This window comes from Phyllostomus discolor, chromosome 8 (genome assembly GCF_004126475.2).
Source record: "Phyllostomus discolor isolate MPI-MPIP mPhyDis1 chromosome 8, mPhyDis1.pri.v3, whole genome shotgun sequence".
Classification (NCBI taxonomy): domain Eukaryota; kingdom Metazoa; phylum Chordata; class Mammalia; order Chiroptera; family Phyllostomidae; genus Phyllostomus; species Phyllostomus discolor.
In genome coordinates, this window is record NC_040910.2 from 28795250 (window position 1) to 28815032 (window position 19783).

At 34.7% G+C, this 19783-nt stretch overlaps 2 protein-coding genes across 4 annotated transcripts in view; both read right to left on the minus strand.

Annotated features, from left to right (window-relative positions):
• The window catches only part of LOC114502959 (probable ATP-dependent RNA helicase DDX60), a 72521-nt gene extending 64352 nt beyond the window's left edge, over positions 1 to 8169 (minus strand). Inside the window, exons 1-4 of the mRNA XM_036031983.1 lie at positions 7881 to 8169; positions 3616 to 3687; positions 1444 to 1633; positions 753 to 1094 (exon numbers count right to left, since the gene is read on the minus strand). Of these exons, the coding sequence (XP_035887876.1) occupies positions 753 to 1094; positions 1444 to 1633; positions 3616 to 3687; positions 7881 to 8164 (888 nt within the window). The 5' untranslated portion in view covers positions 8165 to 8169. The remainder of the gene's footprint in view (positions 1 to 752; positions 1095 to 1443; positions 1634 to 3615; positions 3688 to 7880) is intronic.
• A 7413-nt stretch (positions 8170 to 15582) lies between these two features.
• Positions 15583 to 19783, minus strand: part of LOC114503592 (probable ATP-dependent RNA helicase DDX60) — a 100408-nt gene continuing 96207 nt past the window's right edge. For 2 of the 3 annotated variants that reach the window (XM_036031984.1, XM_028521250.2), the window contains exon 38: positions 15583 to 17507. In XM_036031984.1, the coding sequence (XP_035887877.1) occupies positions 17408 to 17507 (100 nt within the window). In that variant the 3' untranslated portion in view covers positions 15583 to 17407. Of the gene's footprint in view, positions 17508 to 18481; positions 19571 to 19783 lie in introns of those variants that run through there. The other variant, XM_036031985.1, reaches the window with a different exon arrangement.

The following is a 19783-nucleotide window of genomic DNA, read 5'->3' on the forward strand; positions in this document are numbered from 1 at the left end:
TTAAAGATTTTATTTATTTATTTTTAGAGAGAGGGCAAAGGAGGGAGAGAGGGGAAAAAGTCATCCATTGGTTGCCTCTCTCACTCCTCCAACTGAGGGCAACCCAGGCATGTGCTCTGACTGGGAATTGAACCGGCAACCTTTCAGTTTGCGGGAAGACATTTTAGTTTGTGGCCCATTGGGCCACACCAGTCAGGGTAGCTATTTTAATTTAAAAAATGAGAATGTAGATAAAAATCACCCCATATCATACAAATATATACATATATATGTATGTATGTATATATATACATATATTTATGTATAAAATATATACACAAAAAGCATGCATATATAATATATAGGAGTATATAAATATTTATGTATATGTGAATATGTGTTTGTGTGTACACACAGATAACATGTAATGTATGTACGAGACACTGGCTGAGAATTTCCCACTGTATTATTCACACGTCATTGCCCTCTCTGAACTGTTCCTCCCCAGAGTCACTTGAACATGACCTTGGTCCATTTTTTTCCTCCTTACCTCTCCAAATTGCCCATACAAAGGCTTAATTGTTAGAAGTTAAGCTAACCTCTTTTGCTGAAGCCATATAAAAAATTCTGCCCTCTTTCTCCATGTTAGAATATTCCTTCAGAGTGTTCTCATGCCCAGAATTTTTGAACAAAGACTTATGCTAGCGGTTCTCTGGTTAATTTTCCCATACCTACATTGCTTTATTTCTTCTGGGCAACTGAACCTCACTTACCATTTCAAAGAAGCATTTGTGTAAATAGCAACTTGAGGCATAGTATCCATAAATTCTAAGGGCATCTGACTTTATTCCTAAAGACTGTATAATGTTGATTTTCTTCTGAAGAGCGTGAATGATAAAAATGTTTAAAAAGTCTGTTTGATGAGGTGTTAGTCCCTCTTCTGAGACAATTAGGAAATACGGATAACATTCTTTAAGAAATATCTCCCATTCTGGTGTCAGACAGTTGGAAAATTGTGTATGAATAGGGACATCCGTATTGTATTCTAAATGTTGAATCAATATGGTACGAAGAGCCAGAAGTTCAGGGTGATTAAAATACAGATATTCTGCATCCTGTAAAAAAGCACAACAATATTAATTTTATACATAAAAATAGAGTAACTATTTATTTTTCAAAATATTAGCATTATATATAAATTGTTGTACCAACATGATACAAAGAGTTAAGAAGTTCAAGGTTATTAACATAATTTTTCTGGATCATGTAGAAATGGCAGATAAATACTCATTAGATATTTTCCTATCAATAATACTTAGTATTATTTCTATTAGTGGGCATTTAATTATAACCTAAAGAAGCAAGATATCCAAAAGAATAAATAATGTCTGATTACATTTAAAAGTGAATACTTTTTTCTTAGACTCTACAAAATAAGAACAAAGAATTAAATCTGTTTGTTACCTTAAAGAAAACTATTATAAATTTGGCTTCCTTTTGAATGAAATCATGTAGAAACTGTTCTACAATATAGAAGAAGTGAAGAGTTTGTCCTTTCTTTAAGTTCACATTTGAAACACATGTGATGAATAGTGAATCTCCATCAATCAAAAAAAATTCAGACTCAACAAAGTCTTTAAGTAAGCTCACCATTCTGATTAAAAATATAAAACATAATGCAAAGATTATTAAATTAATAGCAGCTCGAGATAAAATTCCACTGTTTAATTGATTACACAAATTTTCTTCTAGTTTAATCAAGAAACTTAAAGAAAAACTAACCACAACTTTCTACTATATTTAAGTAACAATTTTCCAGGCATCCTCATTATTCTGTAATAGTAAATAGCCCCTAGTTAAAGATATGACTCATTCTAAAGTGAAACTGGAATTCATTAGTGCAAAAAAAAGTGCATCTCTATTTTAAATTTAGATATTTGCTAATTTTTTACTTCTAGTGTGAAAAATTAAAGTAATCATAATCCTTGGTTAATCATATGCACAGAACTATCTTATTTTGCATTTTAAATTAACATACAATGTGAACTCTTCACCCACTCCAAGAAATAAAAGATTTTCTATAACTTATGGTAAATAAGTTACCTTATGAGCTTTTTTCAAAACTTATTTCCCTACCTCTCCCTCAGAGGCAACCACTGCCTTGAATTTAGTTTTCATCATCCTCTTGCTTAATTTTTAAAGTTCTTTTGAGAATACATGTATGCTTAGTTTTGGATTTTTATTAAAAGGACAATGTTTTACTTGTGTTTTGTGAGATCTACTTTTCAAACTTAATTACAATTACTATTAAAATTCTGGTTTAAGATTACAGGAAGCTATACCTCAATAACTTTACTGCTGTATATTGTCAATTATGTCTACATCACAATTTAACTCTATATCTTTCTCCTTCCCATGAGCATTTGAATGATTTCCTTCATTTGTTGCTGTTACAAACTGTGCTGCAATGATCATTCTTGTGGATGTTTCCTAATGCACAATCATACAGCAAAAGCAAATTGTTTTCTAAAGCAATTCTGTAGAATTATACCTGCATTAACAAACATCAGAAATTCAATTCAGCTACATAGTTTCCCATCCTGGTGCTGTACAAAACATGAACTGCATACTTTCTTCTAATTTAATTTTTTTTTTTGGATGTTGGGGGGATGGATTGTTTCTTTGGTTTTGTGATTAGGATGAGGGAAGCTACCATGTGCTGCCTAAAAAAATTAAAACATGGCAGAAAGAGGTTAATTATGCTGTGTGGTTTTTCAGAATTTGCATATTTGAACACAGAGAACCAAACTGCCTTCTTTGCAGTCAGACTGCTGAGATTAGAATCCTCAATCTATGACTAACAAGCTCTGGGACTTTAGATTACTTGCTTCTTTATTCTGTGTTACAGCTTCTCAATTTAAGTGTGAATTAAGAGCAGATAGTTTCATGCAGTTGCTGTGAGAATACATGAAATAGATATTATAAAATTATTAGAACCAAAGTACCCTTAGGTCATAATATACGCATATTTTAAATGATGTTCTGGGTTTGGGTTTTATTTTGTAATTGTATACACCTGGCATTATAGTACACCTTACATTAAATTAGTTTAGAAAACTAGAAGTAAATGACATAAGATTAGACTCAATAAATCAGTAAATAGGAAATTATACTTTCTTCATCAGTTTCCTTAGTACCTAGCATATTAATGAGCACACAAAATAACAGTTGAGGGAATGAAATGATGCATTGGTTTGGTGGATTCACCTTTGTTGCTATAACAAAATGTTTTGGCATTAAACAGAGACTTAAAAATATTGTGATATGTAATATAATGCCAATTAAATTGTTACTTTTAGTCTTGTGCAATATTAGAAGAAAGATGAATCTTCCCTGCACACATACCTCTCTTCAAAGTTTTCAGTGTATTACTCCTTGTTGCTGAATGAAAGTTCAACAGCACACCCCTTTCCCAAGAAAAGAAAATGTTTTACTTATTTTCAAAAAATTAATCTCTTGGCCCATTAGCAGTTTCTCCAAAATGATTCTTACAGGAAGAAATAAAAAATTATGCCATATAGAGGAAATGAACTACTTCTAATAATACATTAATTTTAAGAATTGGTGTGTACTTACTGAGATTTTGACACAGTTTTCCAAATCAATAGTGAGAGCATCCTCAGAATTTTCTTACATTCAGTTAATCCTTTAACCATAAGAAACAGGATTTTAATACTTGATTTTTAATTAATTTTAACTGATAATTCCTTCTACTGCTACCTTTGAGTATATTTACATTTCATACAAGACTATATAAGCATGGCTGAAATATTTAGTAACATGTCAAAAGATAAACAGATATGTTAAAAACAAGAATATACCTACATTACTTTCTCTAAAGAATAATTATGGGCAAGGTCAGCCAATCTGAATAGTTTTAAAGTTAGATTTTTCATGAACTCTAAAATAATAAATCCTCAGTTGCAAATGAATTTTAACAATACATAAATTATAACAAGTCCACAAAGACAAAAATGTCCAGAAAACTGATAATTTACCACTTTCAAAATGAATTCATATGAATATACAGTTAGATATCTATAAATAGATATATAGATACAGACAGTGTTTATCTTCAAAAGTTCTCTTACTAAAGATAAATGACAAAATGGTAAACACTGTATTTCTTTTTTTTTAAGATTTTATTTATTCATTTTAGAGAGGGAAGGGAGGGGGAGAGAGAGAGAGAGGGAGAAACATCAATGTGCGGTTGCTGGGGGTTATGGCCTGCAACCCAGGAATGTACCCTGGCTGGGAATCGAACTGTATTTCTTTTTCACTTTCCTATATATGGGAAAAGAAAAATTGATTTAATTCTTTGAAATAAATTTCTCCAGCAAATTCCTTTGTAATATTCTATGTCCTTGTTAAATGCATTCTATCAAGAAATTAGGAGTTGGAAAAGAAACAAACATTCCTTTATTCAGCCCGTGAGTTCTCAGGAAAAAAAGTAAGCAGGAATAGTAAAACAACTATAGACTTTTTGGCATTTTTGTTACAGTATTAGTAGTCTCTCACAATGTTATAACTGATATTAATTGAGTCCTCTCAACTGCTTCTTCATAAAAAAGTGAATTTGTGCATAATTGAGGGCTGTTAGCTATTATAAAAGAATATTTAAGTATTTGGGGTCCCTAGGCATGCCCATATGCAGGGCCAGATTTATTAGTAATAGCTCCTCACTCCTAAAAGCCACTTTGGGCTTTGTTAAGCAAACAGTAAGGCTACATTTGGGTGTATATATTCACTTTCATTAAAATTGTAATTATTTAGTATTTCTTACAATTAATGTAGCAGTCTCCAAATGTTCATCATTTTGTAACCCTAGAATTTCATAATCCCATTTTATCATTACTATTTTCATATCTGACCTGAGAGAAGCAACCCAACAAGCTAACATTGTGAACAGTTACAGATTCAAGATTTAAAAGTTTTGTGTAAGGTGGCAGAGTAGTTTTCTGTCACCATGTCTTAAATTTTGCCTATGAAAGCCTGCCTAACCAGTGGAGTCATGTGAAAATATTCATTTGGAAGAGTATTTTAAAGTTCAATTTCAATTGCATCAATAATTTTAGGAACACACTAAGTTGGCTTACTGTATCTTTTACTTACTTTTATTTTAGTTTGTAAGTAGGTAAAAAATATTTCAGTTTCAGTTTAGGTAAATTATTAATACTTACTTTGGGTAAATGTTATTCATGCATCACCCAGATGAAGAATTTTTTAAAATCTAGAGGATTTAATCAAGGTGAAAATAAAACATGGTTGCTGTTTGGGTGACCCTAAATTTCAGTTGATCATTTTGCAGGAGAGGGCTGATGATGATTTAAGAACACAAAAAGAACATAAAGAATAATTAGCAAACATCTATGTATTCCAAAATTGGAACTGATCAATGTTAAAATTTTGCTCATTTGTTTCAAGTTTATTTATTAAAGAGAAATAAACATCAAAGATATAGTTGAATTCCCATTCCACTTAACACAGAGGCAGCCAACACTGTGATATTTCTTAGCCACAATTTTGTATTATTGTATATAATATCCTGCTATGTCTCCTTAAATTAAATGGTATCATTCTACAACTTGTTTTCTTCATGCAACTTTATGATTTTGAGATCTATTCATGTTGATACACAAAATATAGCATGTTTATTTTAGCAGCTGATAATGCTCTATCATATGAGCATATCACCCTTTAAAGCCAAATTCCACACTGATAGGTATTTAGGCTGTTTGTTTTCTTGTTACTGTCTTACAAATTACAGCATATTATACATTATTTTTAATATATCTCACTGAGCATATGCAAGAGAGATTCTCTAAGAGGTAAGGATGAGAGAGGTAAGCAACTTACTAGATAGTACTCAGTTCATATTCACAGTATCAATATTGCCGAATTTTAAAATATTTCTAATCTGAGAAATGGGAAACAGTGTCACACAGTTCTAATTTACTTTACTACCAAGGATAAGTATCTTGTAGAATACATATCTATTTTTTTTTAACATTCAGATTTCCCTATTGTGATTTGCTAATTTACAACCTTTGCCCCTTTTCTACTGGGTTATTTTTCTCCAATTAATTGGTACACAATTAATGTTTAGTTTTTCTGGATAAGTGTCTTATATTTAGACATGGATTTATGGTCTCATTCCAGTCTGTGCTCTTAACTTTGTTTGAAATTTTTACTGCATAGATGCTCTTTTATTTAATTATGGTAAAGCTTATCAAACTTTTAATTTTCTATTTGAAATTTTCCTTCATCTCATTTAAGAAATCCAGCACTTGTTTTATTTTACAAAAATTTACCCCAAGATCCTTAAGATATTCGATCTCATTTTTTTTGTAGTGGCAAGATGAAAGAGTAGATTCATATTGAAGATATATTAAATTAAAAGATTAATTTGGGAATACTAGATATACTTGTAATATTGAGTAATAAGACGGAAAAACCTAGTACATTATTCAGTACTATTAAGTCTTTCTATAATGTTTCAAAATTATTTTCTCCTTAATATGTTTTGTTAGATTTATTCCTGAGTATATTTTAGTTTGTGTGGCTAATTTGATGGGGTTTTTTTTCTTTTAATGCATTTTCAAATTAGTAATTTTTGGTACTTAGAATCAGAACTATATTCCATACTAATGAACATTTTCATACTGATGGTGATTAGGATCAGTTATTTTTTTAAATGTCGATATTATATTCCTAAAAGAGATTTCTCTTATTTCTCTGCTGTGTACAGATTTTCTTGAACATTTTAGGTAGACTTTCTTCACTGTCCAATATAGATTTTACTAACAATTAGTTTCTCTTTCTTCCTTATCCTCACATGTTTTATTTACTTTTCTGAGGTTTTTCTTACACTAACTAGACCGTCTAATATAATATTGAATAGTAGTAATGAAAGCTTTCTTGTTCCTCACTTCAGTGGCAAAGCAGCAAAGTGTTATTATTTGATGTAGATTTTTAGCAGGCCTTTTTTCATGTTTAGGTAAATATCTTCTTTCCCTAGTTTGTGGCAAAGTAACCATGAGTGGCTATTAAACTTTATTAAATATTTTTCTTTAGTCGGATAAGATATAATATTTCATTATAAAATTTGTATATTGAGATATATGTTAAAACTCAACATGGTATTGATGTTTTTACATTCAATATAATTATATTTTATGTGCTAACAGAGGGAGGGACAAAAGTAGGTTTACATTTGTTTGTATGGAAAATAATACAATAATTAATAAATAATAACACAAGAATAAACTGTTTTGCATACTCACAACTGTAAACCTTGCCCCACCCTGTATGTAATTTAGGAACTCAAGCTTAACAGTGTAGTACTCATCAAACTTTTGAGTCAAGCAGACTCTGTGGACCTGCTTTTAAATTCATACTATTATAATCAGAATCATGTAAGAATCTTCTTATACTTGTTGATTCTCAATTCCTATCCCTAAGGATTTATTGATTTAATTGTACTGAAAAAAAAGGTCTAAGAATCTATGCTAAAGTGGAAAGTAGAAGATCCATATTTAACATAAATAAAATATGGGCACACACTATATACACTGATAAAAAATAAAATAGGGACACTCATAAAATTTATACACTGATTTTAAAAATCCCAAACCTATCTTTTTTTTACAGTATAGATTCCAAGCCAAGCAAACAACTCCAGATAGGTTTAAAAACAACAATAAAAACCTTCTGTAATATAAAGAAGAAAATGTCTGAGGGCATTGATATTATTGAGAGAGAAGGAGAAAGAGAGAGGAGGAGGAGGAAAGGGGAGGAGAAAGGAGGGAAGGAGGATAATCGCCCTGGGTTATGGGTCCCCTGATCTTCCTAAATCACAGCTGCTCTCACCTGTAGCTTCAACATCAGAAGGTTTCTCTTTATCGATTTCAAGCTCACATGGCAAAGGCCCAGAAGCTGGCTCTTTTTTTATTATGTCTTCTGAGCTTAGATGATCTTCTTCTTCAGACTGATCAAATGAGGACAAGCTCTCCATAGTCTCACTGTCGTCACAGCTGTCACTTTCAGCATCACTCCCACCCTCACTCTCACTCTCACTGTTACTAGGGCTTGATGTTTCATTTGACATAGGAGGTGCAGAAGCCATGACCTATAAAAAGAAAGCTATTCATTACCACTTTATTTAAAATAACATATCATAATATGGTTTACTGCTTTCAGAAATAAAATCTGTTCAATTCTTTCTTTTCTCTAAATCTCATCATTATCTAGTTTCCTAATAAGGATAATTTTCATAATCCTCTCACTAAATATGTTTGCAATTAAATCACTCAGAAGGGATGGTGGAGTTGCATGGTAGGGCAAAACATATTTGTGAAAATGTATATGTGAAAGTCACATTGACAAAGACAAAAAATAACATACATGTTTACAAGAGGATTTGATCCAGGAAAACTAGAAAATAGTAAACATTTCTACATACACTTTAACTTTGGAACAGCCTACATAGGTAAATTTCCAGATTTAATTTTTTTTAATTTAATGATTTAGGTGTGGGGGAGGGAGAGAAAGAAACATCGATTTGTTGTTCCACATATTCATTCATTGGTCAATTCCTGTATATGAATCAATCAATGAATGAACTAAGGATCAAACCCACAACCTAAGCATATCAGGATGACACTCTAACAGAATGAGCTACCCAGCCAGGGCCTCTGGCATTTTTAATATTACTTTGACTGTATTGTTTGATATCAAGATAGAGCACATAGGAACCAGATTACAATGAATTAGCATCCACTTAATGCTTGAATTTGCTGGTTTCTGTGTACCTAATAACTTTCATCATTTTTTCAACTGAGTTTATAAAATATGTATTCTCCCATTGTATTAACATGTGTACTCTTTCTTTATCTGTTCTTTTCTTAATAGTAAAATATTTAAGTGGTGACACGCAGATAGATACTAACACTGGGACACTGTCTTGGCGGGCAGACAGCATTAAATGTTCATTTTTCAGCTAATAGAGGAAAGAATCCAATGTGGTTTCTCAGAAACCAAACTAATAAAGGGTCACTTATATACCTAAAGCAAACAGATACAATCATAGTTACTATAGATACTTAGATTCACAATAAAATTACATACAGATAGGCTAATTCTCTGTAAATAAACTCTAATCAATAGTAACATAAATAATATCACCAAGATATTTTAATGTCATGAGCTCTTTGTGAAAGAAACCACAGATATAATGATAAAATGATATAAAAAGAAACTACATATACAGAATCACAAAAGTCAATGCTTTATTTTTGTAAAAAGATTTTCTGAGCATAATTTGGCTACAATATGTCACCATACTGAGTGCCTATAATAATAAAATTATCTTGTGGATTAATTAATCTACTCAATCATCTTTTATTGGGTATTTACTATAAGGTCAGACACTATTCTAGGCAATATCCACAAGACCTCTAGTGTCAAGAAGCACACACTCATCTGACAAAACTCCATATCCATTTATGATAAAAGCTCTCAACCAAGTGGGTATAAAAGGAATATACCTTAACATAACAAAGGCCATATGTAATAAATACATAGTTAACATCATAGTCAAATGTTAAAACTTGAAAGTTTTTTCTGTAACATCAGCAACAAGACAAAGATGCCCACTATCACCACTCTTATTGAACATAGTATCAGATGTCCTAGCCATAACTATGAGACAACAGGAAAAAAAAAATTCCAATTTGGAAAGGAAGAAGTAAAATTGTCACTATTTGCAGATAACATGACACTATATTTTTTAAAAAAAACTAAATATTCCACCAAAAATATTAGGATTAATAATGAATTCAGTAAAGTTACAAGATGTAAAATTAGAAAACTCAGAAATCTATTTTGTTTCTATACACAAATAAGGAATTATCGGAAAAAAATAAAGAAAACAATCCTATTACAATTGCATCAAGAAGAATAAAGTACCAAAGAATAAATTTAAACAAAGAGGTAAAAGACCTGTACTCTGAAAACTATAAGACACTGATAAAATAAATTTAAGAAGACATCAATGGAAGCATATACCATGCTTATGGATTTAAAGAATTAATGCAGTTAAAATGTCCATACTACCCAAAGCAAAATCTATCAAAATACAATGGCATTTTTCACTTAACTGCAACAACAACAACAAAAAAATCTTAAAACGTATAGGGAATCACAACAGACCTGAGAAGCCGAAGAAATTTGGGAAAAGAAGAAGAAAGTGGAGTATCGTGCTCAATAATTTCAAATTACACAACAAAGCTATGGTAATGAAAGCAGTGTGGTACTGGTACGTGTGTGTGCATACACACACATCAGTGTACTAGAAAAGAGAACCCAGAAACAAATCCACACATATGTGGTCAATTAATGTACGACACAGGAGGCAAAAACATACAATGGGCAAAAGACAGTCTCCTCAATAAATAGTGTTGGTCAAACTGAACAGATACACACAAAACTTGAAAACAGACCACATTTTTATGCCATATACAAAAATAAACTCAAAATGAATTAGAGACTTACGTGTAAGACCTGAAACCATAGATCTTTAAAAGAAAATACTGGCAGTAAAGTCTTTCACATTGGCCTTGGCAATAATTTTTGGATATGTCTTCTCAGGTAAAGGCAACAAAAGCAAAAATAAACAAATGGAACTACATCAAACTAAAAACAACTGGCATAGCAAAAAAACCATCAACAAAACAAAAAGTCAATCTGCTGAATGGGAGATGTTTCTAACTAATGTATACAGTAAGGGGTTACTACCAAAAATATAGAATTCACACATCAAACAAACAATTCAATTTAAAACATGGACACAGGACCTGAACATACATTTCTCCAAAGACAGACAGCTGGCCAACAGAAACTTGGAAAAAATACTTAACGTCACTAATCATTGGGGAAATGCAAATTAAAACTGTAGTAACATATCCCCTGGCACCTGTCAAAATGGATGTTATCAACAAGACAACAAACAAGTGCTAGTGAGGATATGGAGAAAAGGAACCTCACGTGCACTGTTGGTGTGATTATAAATTATTGCAGCCACTCTGGAAAACAGTTAAAAATTAAAAATAGAAGTGCCGTACAACCCAGCAATTCCACTACGGGGTATTTATGCAAAGAAAATGAAAACTGGAATTTAAAATGATATACGCACTCCTATGTTTGTTGCTGCATTGTATTCTTTTAAGATTTCACTTATTCATTTATTTTCAGAGAGTGTTCGGGAAGGGAGGGAGAGAGAGGAAAACATGAGTGTGTGATTGCCTCTTGAGTGCCCCTAATTGGGAACCTGGCCACAATCCAGGCATGTACCCTGGCTGGAATTCAACCCCCGACCTTCCTGTTTACGTTCCAGCGCTCAATCCACTGGGCAACACCAGCCAGGGCTGCAGCGCTGTTTTCAATAGCCAAGCTATGGAAGCAACTTAGGTAACCGCCTATAGACAAATGGATAAAGAATCTAAGGACCTATCTAACAGCAGCCCTAGCAAGTATACAGTCTCATCGATGTCACATTCTTTACAAATTTTTTAGTAAAAATACATATAAATTTTGCATTCTACCACAAGAGTCCCCGCCGCAGACCGGTTGCAGTCCGCTGCAGGTTAGGAACCGGCTGCAAGCTAAGCTCCCCTGAGCTCCGCCTCCTGTCTCGCCCCACCCTACCAAGCCCGCCTCCGCAGAGGTAGAGTGATGCTCCCCTGAGCTCTACCTCCCACCTCTGGTCACCCCAACCTCCAGGAAACTGGTCAGTGATGCCCAAAAGGTTGGACGCTGCAGTTCTACCACGCAGTGTGTCAGTATTTTCAAAATATAAAAATGTCTTTTGAAAATATTTTTGATTCATCCTCATATAGCCCTCTAAATAATTCCATATTGTTAGACCAACAATACCCCTGTGGTCATTAAAAGGGAAGTGACTTCTCCATAGGGTTTCACAATTACATACTAGAAGTAATTACAGAGAAAAGAAACTAACATTTCCTTTGATTTCCAAATGTACTGAAATAGTGCAGAAACAGCTTCAATTGTTGAAAGAACCTCACTTAAGTTGAGTCATATATCACCACCTATCCTAAAGAGAAATACAATTCTCTATTATTAAATTTAGAAATATACTCAAGATAGCTCTGATAATAGTATTTAAAAATCCAAATTTACAAACCACCATTGAAGGTAGGTTTCTCACTAAGAGCATTGTTTCTCAATCAATCCTTCTAAGCTCATCATTGTCCCATCCTCAACTTCCCAAAACAGTTAGAAATATTTATTTGAATTAATATGTGTGTGTGTCATTTTGTTGGCCTGTTACAATAAGCTATAAGCCTAATACAAAATTGTGTCACATCTATTTTTAACAATCCAGCTGGTACAGGGACGTCCTAGCATGTTTTGCAAATAAAATTCAACCTAAAGCAGCTACTTTGACATCAGTCTCAAATGGATATTGGAGTCCATTTACTGGCAAATAAATTATCTTGTTTTCAAACTAAAATCACCACCACTTCATTGCCCCAGGTATAACTAACCTTCCAGCTTAATTTAGCTCTTAGCAGCCAGTTCTTTTTACTTAAATGGCCCCTCAATATAATCACACGTTTTTTTCCCTCACCAATTCATCTACAGGCAAGGTGCCAAACCCTCTCTTACCTGGGATCTGTAGTTTTCTTTTTACAGTCCAACAGCCAGCCCAGGTCACAAGAAGGGGTAAGTCTGCCCTCAGTACAGTCAGAGCTACACTTTTTCTCTAAGTGAGCAAGGGCAGCTTCTCTGTACCAGCTGAGTCTGCATCTGCTTTTCCTTTCATTTCCTGGAGAGATCGAGAAAAGAAACCCTTAGGCCACACCCTCTGGAAAAATGCTGAAGGCAAAGTGCAAAACAGATACCTCCCTCCCTCACTACCTCACTGCCATCTGAGGCACACCCTGGTGACCAGCTAGTCCGAGGACTTTATGCGGCCTCTGATTTGTTATTAGATGTGTCCTTACCACTGTCATTCTTTTATTATAAAATTATAAAGCATATAGCACTAGAGACACTCAATAAAATACATGTTTTTCATTATAATGTAAAAATATCTGTGGTCAGCGCTGACTGAATGTTAGTTTCCATCATGAGAATACAATCAGAATGAGGGGATTCAAGTCTGCAACAGTGGGAAGAGCCCACAAACACTGCTCCCTCCACAGAACTTAAGGCCTAACTCTAACCACCTTCCTTCCTGAAGGCCTCTTTTGATAGGTTGTCTGCCCATTATCTCTAATGCACTGCCCCTCTTTTTAGTTTGGTTTCTAGCATTTAGACCGTATCACAGTTTAAGGGCTTTGCTCTCTCAGTCTACAGAAAATATTGTGACACTTCATTGAAGTTTGAGTGTAGCTCATTATACTGATTAAGTCTTGAGTTCATTGGTGAAGATTTGGAGTTGGAGAATACTGGGAGGGTTGCTTGTATGTTTTCCCTTTCTGTGAGATTATCTGGCAGGAAAGCTGCACAGAGATAATGATATTTGAGGTGGGTTTTATAGCATGGCTGCGACTTAGGTAGAGCAACTAGGGGGAAATTCAGAGCCAAATAATTGGTTTAGAAAGAGGAAAATGTAAACTTCCCTTTGGAGTGCACTCTGTACATTGGTTTATTTTGGCCAGATTATTAAAGATATAACATTAACAAAAAGTGGGCAATACATCTTGAAAGACAAATGAATGCCAGACTGTAGAGGTCTTAAATAGCATCCCAAGGATTTTGTCATTGAGAAAATGTCATGGAGTTTTAAGTATAGAAATTGCCTCTGTACCTCCAAATATTAAATATTCACTGATGACTGTTGTGTTCCTAATTTTTATCTTTAGCTTGAATATCTTCCTAAACCTTAGATCCCATCTTTCAAGCTACCTACCAGAAATGTTAATAAGGTAACTAATGTAAACATGCCCCAATTAAAGTCATTATCTTCTGCTCCTCAAATGTTTGCCCCGATATATTTTTCATAGTTTAATGGCATCCATCTTCCATTCAAATGAGAAACCTACCTCTTCTCCTCCCAGACCTATGTTGAACCCACTTTAGATCTTGTCAAGTGTATCTCCTAGACACCTTTCTTCTTCATTCCTTCTTTCTATGTCTAGCTCCCCTGACTTTGTTAAGGCCCTTATTTTATCACCTCTGACTTTGACTATTTTAAGAGCCTCCCAAGTGGTCTGGGTCTCCAGTATTATTTTGTATTGCAGTTACTACACAACTGCTAAGAGTTTCATTCCAGAAGAGAACTTTGGACATTTTACCCACATGCTTTGCTGCCTCCAGTGGATCTCCATGAAGTGTTTAATAAAAGTCTGACTCTATGTAATGTCTTTCCTCAATAACTCTTAGCAGATATAATTGCTACCTTTTCTGTTTTCCTAAAAAGCATTGTATTATATTTGTGTATATTTATCTCACAGGGATGCTTTACAAAGTACACGATATATATTACCTGTAAGACATTTAGCATAGTGCCTAGAAAATTGTAAGTTACCAATAAAGATTGATTGTTATTATTGTCAGATAAAAGTATAGTATGGCAGTTAAGAGGGTGCCTTTTCAAGCCAGATTAAGTTTAAACTCATCAAATAAGTGAGCTTTCTACTCCCTAGCTGCATGATCTTTAACAAGTTGTCTAATTGCTCTGAATCTAGATTTCTACATCAACACAATGCAACAATAGTTACATCTATCTCCAAAGTTTACTGTAAGAATTAAAAGAAATACTTTCTATAAAGTACTCAGCACATGCCAAAGGTAAAATTCTAACTAGTCCTTAGTATGCCCTTCCTTTAATAAAATATCTACTTACCTCAATGGGTTGAAAGGTTAAACAAACTGGCACATCCATACCATGGAAACTACTTAGCAAGAACAAGGAACGTACTATTGATAATGCCATCAACTTGGATGGCTCTCAAAGGAATTAGTTGAGTGAAAAAAGTCAGTAATCTAAAGGCTACATATTGTATGATTCAAGTTATATAGGTCTTGCAATGAAAAAAAATACAAAAATGAGAACAGCTAGTGGTTGTGAGAGCTTAGGAATAGCCGGAGGATGAAAGGGCATGGAATTAGATAAAAAAGGCGGAAGCAAGAGTCAGGAGATTGTTATTATTGGAAACACTGTTACTTTTTAAAAGCCACTTACCTGTGATGATAGGCTGAAACTGTGATGCCCAGTTTCTCCAGTTACAAGAGAGATGTACTACCTATAACATGATTCTTTGGAAGCAAAGTAATAAAACAGTAAGAAAACTAACACATTAATTTTATATTAAATATTACATTACACTTATGTTAAGAATATGTTACACTTATGTTATGTTATGTTAGCCTATCTAGTTCCACAGAAGCCTTGTAGAGGATGTTCTGCACGCTGAATACTTAGGTGATGATGATGACACCAAAATGTCTTGTATAGTTCTTGCCATACAGTTATTATTGTTACACAAAGACACTCACACACATACACAACTAATAAACAGATAAGTTTATTAACTACACAGCATCCTAATTATTCACCATTCATCAAGTGGAAGTGGATCATCACAAAGGTCTCCATCCTGTTTTCTTTGCATTGTATAGGCTGAGGAGGACCAGGAGGAGGAGATGTTGGTCTTGCTGTCACACAGGTGGCAGCCACAAAAGAGGAGAAGGTGGAAGAAGAGGCAGATAGATACTCTCAGTGTAACTTTATAGAAATACATCTCAATTTCTGTCGGACTTTTTTTGCTTTCCCATTTCTCTCAAAATGTTTCTACACAGTACACATCTTTCTTCCACCATTTGCTTTAGTTACAATGTATAGTCTGCAATGTTTAGTCTGCATCACAGAAGGGTCCGTGTTGTAAAAGAAGTCGAAGCAGTCTTCAATAATCAGAAGCCTTCTGCCTGATTGTCTAATGTCACTTTGCCCCCAGGTCCTGCTTCTTCCACATCTTCTTCCTCATCGCCTGGCCCGGGCTCAGAAGCACTCATCTACTGCAAGTTGTCTTCTGTTAACTCCTCCAGGGCGGTGTCTTTAGCTCTTGAATTTCTCGAAGATCCATATCTTGAAACCCTTCACCACCATCACCACCTTTTTTATTTGTTTTGCCATATCCACAGTCTTTTCCATAATTTCTTTGATTGGCTCTGTCATATTTTATGGTAGTAAACAATAAAATAGACTAGTATCTACATATATTTTATGCATTCATGACACACCTAATTTTTTCTTAATTTTTTGATACTCTAAGCTCTGCGGTTCATCTGTGAGTTTTTTCAAATTGTCATAAGTCTCTAAAATATTGTAATATATTTATTGAAAAAATCCACGTGTAAATGGACCCACACAGTTCAAGCCCATGTTGTTGAAGGGTAAAATGTATGTATAAAATATTATATAAAATTCATATATGTGTGCAAATGGATTCACAGATGCATAGATTTAACATAAAGAGACCAGTGGTAGGTAGATTACACCCACTTTATTTCTTTGTAGTTTTCAAACCACTTTTTTACAATTAAAATCAAACCAAATCATCAGCTACATTTAACTTTAAAATATCAGAGAATTTTATAAATAAAACTCTCATTTACAATTTTAAATTAGCAGTTTAAGATCAATGGAAGATACTGTTTTAATGGCCATATATCTAAGTTACATCATCACATTCAGGTCAATTAGAGAGAATATATTTTAACTTCAGGATACTGTTATCATTTATTTTAGCTTTAGGAAAATACTTTACAAACGATGACATTGAGGTGAAAAATGTTCTGAATGTAACATTTGGTTAAGTCTCACAAATTAAAAATTGTTTTTCTATCACATACAAAGTCCCTGTATTTTCTCAGTCAATCTGAAGCTAGCTGCCACCTAAGCATGGTTACTCAACTATACAAAGAAATGAAAACTCAGAAACATTAAATAATTCATACAATGGAACTCCTGAGAGAACATGGCAGGTTTGGAGCCACTCTTGTTCCAAAGTGCTCATTCTACCTAACCACATACGTATTTCTTATTTTTTTAAGATTTCATTTATTTATTTTTAGAGAGGGGAAGGGAGGGAGGGAGAGAGAGAGAGAGATCAATGTGTGGTTGCCTCTCACATGGCCCCCACTGGGCTGCAACCCAGGCATGTGCCCTGACTGGAATCATACCAGGGACCCTTTGGTTTGCAGTCTGCGCTCAATCCACTGAGCTACACAAGCCAGGGCTCATCACATATGTATTTCTGAAAAAAGGGATGAGAATCATAAAATATGACTTGAAAAATGCCCATGGAGATACTTTAAGTGGTTTGAATACACTTTGTTTTTAGACTTTCTTAAGTTTTCCAGAAAAGGTTTCACTCAGTTGTTTAAATGCCAGGACCACATTGTCTTCTTCATTTTCACATAGCTCCCACAAAGAAACACTGTAAATAAAAATAAATACATATGAAACACCTGTTTTAGAGGAGTCATCAGTATTATAAGAAGAGATTTCCCCAGGTAGGCAAAATTAAGGAAATTTCACTAGAAGACGAAATGTTAGAAAAATAAAGAATAATTGTTGGGAACCACCCTGCCTGCTTTCAGAAGCTGTAAACCCCCATGGCTAAGGCTGACCATAAGCCACTAAGGAGATAAAGCTTATCTCCCTGGCAGGTGCACTGCCTCTACCCCCTTTCACTTTACCCTGCTTGGCCCTGGGCAGATAACTGGTTAACCAATGACAGGTAAGATCCCTCATGGAAGAGATGACCTAAGACAGGCGTAGTCATGAAGGGGCCCTCAGGGAAGGCCTTGGGGGGGTTACAGAAAAACGGATTGATTGACCCTTGCCCCTCAGCTTTGACATAGCCTGAGTCCTCATTCCGTCATTAAGTAGTCTCCTAATCTCATGGCTGCCTTACTTCCCCTGCCTGACTTAAGCCTGAAACGATGCAGGAGGTGGGTGTGGCCCTGGGCAGGAACAGGTTGTTCCCTGGGGATCTGGCCTAAGAAAGAATGCATAAGATCCCGTGAAACCTGCGTTGCTAAGAATGTCTTCAGCTTTCTGATAAGGGTCCAAGCATGAAATGAAATTGTTTTCCAAAGGTTTGTGGCCCTTTAGCTAATGTTTATCTTTGAAGTAACTCTTTAAAGTCTGTGCTAAGCCGTTCCAAGGACAAAATATAACCAGATCAATCACTTATATCATTCCCTTGCATTTGCAACATTCTTTTCTTGGTTATCTGTAAAATGTATTCACTTAAAGCAAACCTGAGCATAATGAATGAGGACCTTCCTTGATGTAATCTCCCAGAAAAGCAATAAAAGCCTGTCCAGGCAGGGGTCGGGGCATTCTCTCTCTTTCAGAGAGTGGCCATGCCGTGGCCATGCCGTCCCTTTTCGCCACAGGACTTCTGCAGTCCATGTGATTTTGTTCGTCACATCCACAACACTGAGGACACCACTGGCCAGAGTTCACATCAAATAATAACAAATATTTATTTTAAAAAACTGTGTACAAAAAAAACAAAGATAACAAGACAACTCCCAGTCTATTACTGTGGCCCATGTCCATTACTAAGAGGATGTTAGAGCCATCAAACTCCATGTAACCTGATCCCTCCTCCCTTCAATAGCAGCCACCAAAATTTTCCTTCTTTTCTACCCCAATTTCCCATGAAGTCATTTTGTGGGTTTTTTCTGCTACTGTGTCCAGTATATACTGAAATCCACAGGCAATTACCTCTATGAAGAGCAAAATACTCCTGCTTTTATATAGATGTCTAAGAAAAATAAAGAAAACATGGCATGGTATACACAATAATGACCCTCCAAAGATATGCCCAGAAATTTGGGAATATGTTAGGTTACGTGGCAAAGGAGAACTGAGGTTGCTAATAATCAGCTGACCTCGACACAGGGGTATTACCCTGGATTATCTCGATAGGCCCAAGATCCTTAAGTCTCAAAGGTCCTGATTAGTAGAAGAGGGAGGCAGAAGAAAATTATCTCAGAGTGATGCAAGGTGAGACTCCACCCACCAATGCTGACTTTGGACCTAGAAAGGGGCCACGATGGAAGTATGCCAGCAGCCTCTAGAAGCTGGAATAAATAGGAAAAGAGATTCTTCCAAAGTCTCCAGAAAGGAAGGCAAGCCTGCCAACACTCTGATTTTAGCTCAGTGAGGCCCATTTTGAACTTCTGGCCTCCAAACTTGTAAGAATCAGTTGGTATAGTTTTACACCGCCAAGTTTGTGGTACAACAATTTGTTACAGTAGCAATAAGAAACTAAAATACAGGTGACAAGAAAGGAGAGAGGAAATTCAAAAATGAACGCTGCCGCTGGGCTGATCAAGGACTGAAAACAACCAAGATCTGACTTTCATCAGCCTTCTATCATCGTATCTACCTTAAATCCCCTAGACTTCCAGTCTTCTTCCTAGTGTCTTCACTGACCTACCAAAATGAATGACCAGATCTCTGTTCACAACTTCGCATTTCCTCCTCGTCACAGACATAATTATGACTACGGAACATTTTTCTCCTGAAGGATAGCCCACAGATGTTATGACACACTATTTGTGGTTGTCAGTCCCCACATCTCATCGGCACACCTATGTTTCCCATGTACCTCAAATAGAAACCTTGGCCTCTTCACCAAAGGCATGAAATGTGTTGACAATTTCTTTGAATTGTTTAATTTTTATTTTTACTTTA